General features: G+C 55.0%; 1 protein-coding gene across 1 annotated transcript in view; it reads right to left on the reverse strand.

Moving 5' to 3' along the window:
* Positions 1-2,309: 2,309 nt before the first annotated feature.
* The window catches only part of PIGT (phosphatidylinositol glycan anchor biosynthesis, class T), a gene marked incomplete at its 5' end in the record, with an annotated part of 4,864 nt that continues 293 nt past the window's right edge, over positions 2,310-6,880 (reverse strand). The window contains 10 exons of the mRNA XM_009576480.1: positions 2,310-2,859; positions 2,985-3,068; positions 3,205-3,370; positions 3,895-4,095; positions 4,202-4,367; positions 4,678-4,775; positions 4,864-4,951; positions 5,200-5,286; positions 5,444-5,544; positions 6,048-6,175. Of these exons, the coding sequence (XP_009574775.1) occupies positions 2,607-2,859; positions 2,985-3,068; positions 3,205-3,370; positions 3,895-4,095; positions 4,202-4,367; positions 4,678-4,775; positions 4,864-4,951; positions 5,200-5,286; positions 5,444-5,544; positions 6,048-6,175 (1,372 nt within the window). The remainder of the gene's footprint in view (positions 2,860-2,984; positions 3,069-3,204; positions 3,371-3,894; positions 4,096-4,201; positions 4,368-4,677; positions 4,776-4,863; positions 4,952-5,199; positions 5,287-5,443; positions 5,545-6,047; positions 6,176-6,880) is intronic.

Genomic DNA, 6,880 nt, shown 5'->3' on the forward strand with positions numbered 1-6,880 from the left:
TGCACTGTGTGGCACGCAGAGTCCATGCTTTCTTGCATTCCACTGCGTACTATTTTTGGGCTTACTTCTATGCTACTTCCTTGTCACGCGTGGCAGCGCGCTCTTATTGCTGACTGAGCCCCATCCAGCCCCATGGGGCCCCGGTTTTCCGTGCGGCAGGGTGGGCACCTGCACCCTTCCTGGTGCTGTCTCACACAGCGGTAGAGCAGAGACGGCTCCTCTCCCCTTGAACTTATTTGTGACACCGCTTGCTGGCAGCCCTCTGGCCGAGTGTCACTGGGCTGGCAGCTCAGCCTGGACTGCTACAAAGCCCTCCGGCGCCAGCCCTTCTCTCTGCAGACACCCAGCAGCAGGTTACAAGCACAGCTCAGCTGTGCCCGGCTCTGGCTGGGCTCCCAAGGAGGCCGAGCAGGGAAGGGAGAGAAATAGTCCAGGAAAAAAACCCTGAACACTAAGATTTTGGGGTTTCCCAGCCATTTAAAACCCACCCAGCCGTGGTTGCAGGGCCGCCCGCGTTTCCTGCAGGGTTTTCTGCGTGGCTGGCCCATGCATTTGATGGATGTGATAAGACCGACTCCCTCGATGGCCCGGCAGGCGTGAATCCAGCCCAGGATGGTTTCCTGCTGCCATTATTCCAGGCTGACCTCCTTATGGGCTGTTTAAATTCCTGGTTTATGGCACCACATGGGAATGGCCCCAAAGCCTTTGGCTGATGCCAGCTGTGGCACCATTTGCCCGTGGCAGCTCCCGGCCAGCCCCAGCACAGGCTGACCTCATCATCCTCAGCACAGGGACCTTTTTTCCTGCAGAAGCGACAGCTGGGTTTGCAGCAGTGCTGTGTTTCTTGCATTATTTTTGGCTGGTTTGACTTGTGGTGCCAGCTGCATCCATGGGTGCTGGCCTCAGCGCTCGGGGAGCTTTGCCGGATCCCATCTAACGCCCGCGGCACGCAGGCTTCACCCAGGGAGCTGGGCTGGGGGGACCTCGGGCGCTCTGAGCTGCTCCGGCACACGCTGATGGTTGCAGTCTGCAGGATTTATCCTGGACCCAATCTGAAACAACCTGAGGTCTCCAAATCCTTTTGCAAACTGCAACGTGGACCCTCATGCCCGAGATTCCTGCCCCTGCACTGCTGCAGGAGCTGCGCGGTCGCTCAGGTTTCATTTGGTTGTAGTTCTAGTTTTCTGTAAAGAAACTCAGTTTTGCACTTGAAGCCTGGCTGGTGGAGCTGCAGCAGCAGTCCCGTGCCTGAAAGCAGCGTGAGCTCCCAGCCCCGTGGCGTCCTTCTGCAGGGGCAGAGAGGGATCGTCCCAAATGTATTTCAACAGCTCTGCAGGCTGCATGGAGCCATCCAGTGGAGTGCATCTGTAAGGAACTGCGAAGAGAAGGGCATCTCCAGTAGGGAAGGGAAAGGTAATCCCAGGCCAGTGGGAACAGACTCTTCCTGCAGGACAGGAGGCAACGGGGTTTTTATGGTCGTTCTGTTCAAGCGGAAGCTTTTAAAGGACCTCTGGCTGTGCTTTGCTTTGATTCCGGGGAATATTTCTTCTAATGATTTCCTTGTGTTTTGTTTAGCTGGTTGTAGGCAGTTGTCTGTTCCTATCACAAAAGCCACATCCGAGATGCAAAGGACGTACCCCTGAAAACAGCACTGCTGGAAGCCAAGCAGCACCACCAGCCTCCTCTCACTGCTCTGTGTGAACCGCAGCAAGGCGGTACCTTGTATTTTATGACGATAACTGAAGAGCGCAGTGGTGCGGGTGTTCCTGCATTCCCAGCCCAGGGCTCTGGGAGGGCTGAGGCTGCCGCCCACCAGCAAAGCCCGGCTGGCCGCAGCTGAGCACTTGGGGTCTGCTGAGCCCAGAGGCTCCCCGCAGCTTTGGGGACACTGTGGGTGCAGGGGAGCCGTCGGGCAGACGTGCAGAAATGATACCGAGGAGGATCTTGTGCTGCAGCAGAGGGGTGAGCCGGTGGAAGAGTTTCAAAATGCCATAAATAGAAGCTGGGAGCAAAAGAAGCTTTTTCCTGAGAAAGAAAATAAACCCTTGCCATGGCTGAGGGGACAGACGTACACCATGGCCAACAATTAATTAGGAGGGAGCTGTGAAACGTGGCAGTTGCGGAAGGTGAGATGGTAGAGCATATGAACCCATCTCTTCACTGCAGATCACCCCTTCTCCTTACCATGTCTGCATCTCCTCCAAGCTGACTCGGGTACGGTGTTAGAGACTTAGAGCTCACGGAGTCCTACAGAGTCAACTCTGCCTCTGGGGCTGAGAAAGTAAAACCAACCAGGAGCAGCACAAATGTACAAAACAGCTCAAGTTTACTTCCAGCATCGTTCCCAGCACATAAGTTACCCCTCTCCCAAACAGAAGTCTTATACCTTTCCCAATCCCATAGCAGTGCAGTTCAGTAGTCAATGGGCTTAGAGCTGTTTCCCATCCTAACGACTGAAGCAATCTCTCAGCTTGTTGGACCTCAAAGAGAGACCCAGGCAGCAAAATGGAGCAGGTTGCTTCCAGCAAAGACAAAAGGCAGCAGCACTCTGCTCCCTGGGTCTCCCCACGGAGCCCTGTGGCCAGCACTGGCTGTCCTGGTTTCTCTCAGAGGGGGGGCACCCCCCTGAATTTGCGGATTATGTTGGCCAGCCGCTTGGCCAGCCCACCCCGGCTCGGCTCTTCCACGTGAAACGTTCTGGTCAGCAGGTTGTAAAAGGAGCCGTAGCACACTGCCACCACGGTGCAGGTCAGGCAGATGACGTTATAGGGCATGCTGAAGTCTGGCGTCGGCAAGTTCACCAGCAGCGGCTCCGTGTACAGGCGCACAAAATAGCTGGAGCCATCAGAAGAAGGAAACCTGGAGAGTGGAAGCAGGAAAGGGAGCGTCAGCCCGCACAGGACTGCTGCTTCATGCTCATGACAGCAGCCGGAAGCCCGCAGGTGGTGCGGTATGGCCCCGCTCTCCAGCAAAGGCACACTCACAGCGAGGTGAAGAGAGGGCTGTGCTCCACATCCACATCCTTCATCGCAATGACGCTGGGCACCAGGGCACTAAGCACAGATGAACTAAGGAGACAAAGGACATGCTAGTGTCAGTCCTGCCAGCAAAGGGGTGGCAGGAGTTTCTCCTGTCCCCAGAGACCTGGGCAGCAAGTCCTACACAAGGCCCAGAAGGGGATGAGGAGCTGAGGTATGTCGTTACCTGACGTAAAAGCCGTGATTGGGGTCAGGCGGGTACTCTGTCCACTTCAATAAAGCCCTCTCAAACTGGATTGTGACCTTGGTGACAGAGCTGGCTGGCAGCTGGATCAGCATTTCCAAGAGGTGAGGCCGTCTCCGGTCCTGGGCCGGCTGGTAGTGGATATAACCTAATGCCAAAGAGACGTGTCAGTGGCACCAGGGGGACCTTGTCCAATCTCACATTGCCTGGACAAACGGGGTGGGTTTTCCTGCTTCCACTGTCCTGGGAGAGGTTTTCTGGGCAAATGAAGATGCAGAGGTAGCAAAAAGCATGTGTTAAAGCTAAATCTGGCTGGTCTTTAGAGCTGATGACCCATGAAAGTCGGATGTTCATAAGGAAAGGTACAAATGCAAAATAAGACCCAGTCATCAGTTTTAAATCGTGCCTTCTTTACTACAAAAATCAATTCACTTTGGTTTAGACCCTTGTAGGATTATGAAACACTGTCCATGTGCCTCTTATAAAACAGACTTAAAGTCTCATCTGCTGTGAGCACTGAACTGAAGGCTAGGAAAACATCCTAACTGTTTGTTTCCCAGTCCAGTTTCCCAGTGATCACTGGGGCCCGAGGGAGGGACTAAACCATCTCTGGAATGAGCCGCTTGTGCCAAGGGAACCGGGTGGCATGTGCTCCCGGGACGTTTTACTTACTTGGCTTGTTTTCCTTCCCCTTCGTGACAATAGTCAGAGTGTGCACATAGAGTCGCAGGTACCACGGCACAGTCTCCAGCAGGATCACGGGGAAAGCCCGGTACGGGTGAGTGTTGTAGATGAGCGTGCTGATCTCTCCAGTCTGCAGCCCGTATCCGCTCACATAGCGCTGAGCATGGAGTACGGGTATTGGCAGTTCCGCTGCAAAAGAGAAAAGGACATGGGAATGCGGGGGGCCATGCCAAGTGATTTTTAGGCCTGGAGCCCTGACCAGTGGTGCAGGTGGAATGAAGTTCTGGTCGCTCACAGCTGTCTTGGGGCCGCTTCCACTTCAGCTGCACATTGAGGCTGCGAGATGTATTGAAGAGCGAGGGGCTCAGCAGGTCATAGACAGCATAGGTTCTCTTGTCTCCCTGGACAATAGCTTCGTGTATAGATGCTGGAGGGGGGGTCACTTCTAGCAACTCCTTTTCCTGAGAAAGCAAATGGACCGTGAAAGGAAAAGTGCCCCTTGAAGTAACTGGCAGCACTGGGCAAAGCCCCTCTGGCTGGCCCTGAGCTTTCCCACCCAACAGCCAGCTCGGCGCTCTTACTAACACCACCACGCTCATCCCCGCAGCCCTCCTCAGAGGGTTTCCTGAGAGGAAACCACCTCCATTCGTTAGCCCCAGAGGGCTCCTGGAGGGCCTGGCCGTGCAGGGGGTGGACGCGAGGATGTTTCAGAGACACATGAAGTGGCTGAACTGAGGGAGCAGGGAGTGTTCTCTGGTCTGTGAGCATTACCTTGTTCTTAGGGGAGATGTCAACGTAGACTTTGCTCTGCGATGCCAGAGGACACGCGTCAGTAAGTGTGCGAGAGAACATCTTAAAGAGGGACCAGTCTGTGGGAAGCAAAGGCAGTGGCAGGCAGAGTGAAGTGCTGCAGGCTGGGGGCACTCGAGGACCACAGCGCACTGCCGCCGAGCTTACCTTTCTTTCCTTGGCCGCTGGAAAAGGTGTCAAAGACCACAGTGAGGGTCTGCCTGAGCTCCCAGGACACAGCCAGGCAGGAGGCATCCTAGACAAGAGAAAGAGAGGCAGCTCTGATCACACCTCCTGGAGGGGAAGGACACCAGGAGGGAGCTGGAACTCCACAAGGACTGCAAGAATCCCATCCCAGGCAAGACCAGAGAAGCAGGACTACAGCTGCGTTAGACGCAGTGAACCCACTGCAGGGGAGCTGGGCAAACCTTGCAGTGTCACAAGAAGGCTTCTGATTTTCTCTTGGGGGAAAAGGAGGGAGGGAGCCCCAAGCCTCACGCTTACCCTGCAGACGGGGCGGATGTGCACTGCCTGTGAGTGGTAGCTGCTGTGGAACAAGCGCTCGGCCTTCAGCAGCACAGCGAGTCCAGCCTGCAGGGAGAAAAGGAGAAACTCAGCTCCAGGTCTGTTCCCTGCTCCCACTGAGAGAAAGGCCCTGCTGAGACTTCCCAGTGCACGCTCCCAGACTGCTGTTGGGAACCCAGCTCCACCACGAGTGGCCCAACAAGGCAGTGGGACTTGCCATTACCTTTGAGCCACAGGGGAGCAGCTTCTTCCAAGGCGTGAGGTTCTCTGTGCAGACGACCTCACGGGGCAGGACGGCGTATCGCAGGAGATGGTGATCTGTCCCTGGACAGGGAGGTGGAGGGTCAACAGGCTGGTTCTGCTACAGGCATGAGAGCAGAAGCAGACCTGTTCCACCCTGCAGTGTACCCCACAGCCCACCACCCTCTCAATATGCTTGAAATGCCATGAGCTCAATCAGGAACAGATCCCACTCATTCAGAGTGATTTGGAAAGAATAGGTAAGGGTATATCCTAGCAGATTTTTTTTGTGAGTGCCTTAAATCCTCTAGTCCTCACTGTTTTGTAAAATACTTTTGAGAGAGATAGACGAGGGCCTGGGAGCATCTGCCACGTACTGCTTGTGGGTCTCCTCTGTTCAAATCCAAGCCTCATTTGTAGGGAGAGGAAATGCTTCCAGAAGGAGGTTAACAAACCCTGTTTGTACACACCCAGACCCAGAGTTGTTGCAGGACCTGTGCCCAGACTCCCTGCAGTGGCACAGGGCAGAACTAAAGCTAGAGACAAGAGAGGACAGAGCTGGGCAGCCACGTGCAGGCCGAGCTCACCATTGGCTAAGCCCAGGGGTTTGAAGGATGCCGTTGGAGTGACTGTGTTGGTTGAGTCAATGAAGTTGAGAGAAGCACAGAATATTCCTGAGAGGATGTTACTCAGTTCTTTCCAGGCTTTGTCAACGCTGTGTGAGAACAGATACCAGAGGTTACTCAGCAGCTCGAATCCTCAGAACAACAAGTGTTAAGTCAGTAACATTCACGCTGGCTTTCAGAAGCTGCAAGGAGCTGCGGGCAGAGGCTGCTGGTCATGCACTCTCCTCTCTTGGTATTTCATTCTAACACATGAGATCTGGGGAACATTCACCATAGGGGCAGCCCCTGGGCTGGCAGGGCTTCACACAGCCAGGCACCCGGTGGTGGGTGCAGCTGGTATGTGAGGGGAGAGGCAGGGGGAGCAGGGAGCATGTGGGAGGTGACGTGCGATATATGGGGAAGGGGCTGTGAGACCTAAAGCAACACCTTGGTGCAGCTCTGAAGGCTGACCCGACCAGCAGACCCAGAATGGGCCACTTGTAGGGAGGAGAGAGCTCTGTGAGTCCATGCAGAGCTCCTGCAGCTCAAACAGGGGCTGTGTGCTAAGGGAGATGGTGACAGGTAGTGGATGGGAGTCAAAGGAAGCGAGTCACAGATGAGAGGTCAAGATATAACCCCATCGTATTAGCACAGCGAGGGGTTTGTCATCACAGAGCCCATACGGGAATTACTTGTTCCTTTAGTGAACAAGGGTTTGCCCTTAGCACCGCATCCTGCCCCGCACACTGAGCGGGGCTACGTTCTGCTTTTCCTTAGAGCTGCTCCTGGGGTTGCAGGCTCTTTATTCCAGCGGA

This window comes from Fulmarus glacialis, unplaced genomic scaffold, assembly GCF_000690835.1.
Source record: "Fulmarus glacialis isolate BGI_N327 unplaced genomic scaffold, ASM69083v1 scaffold41260, whole genome shotgun sequence".
NCBI lineage: Eukaryota > Metazoa > Chordata > Aves > Procellariiformes > Procellariidae > Fulmarus > Fulmarus glacialis.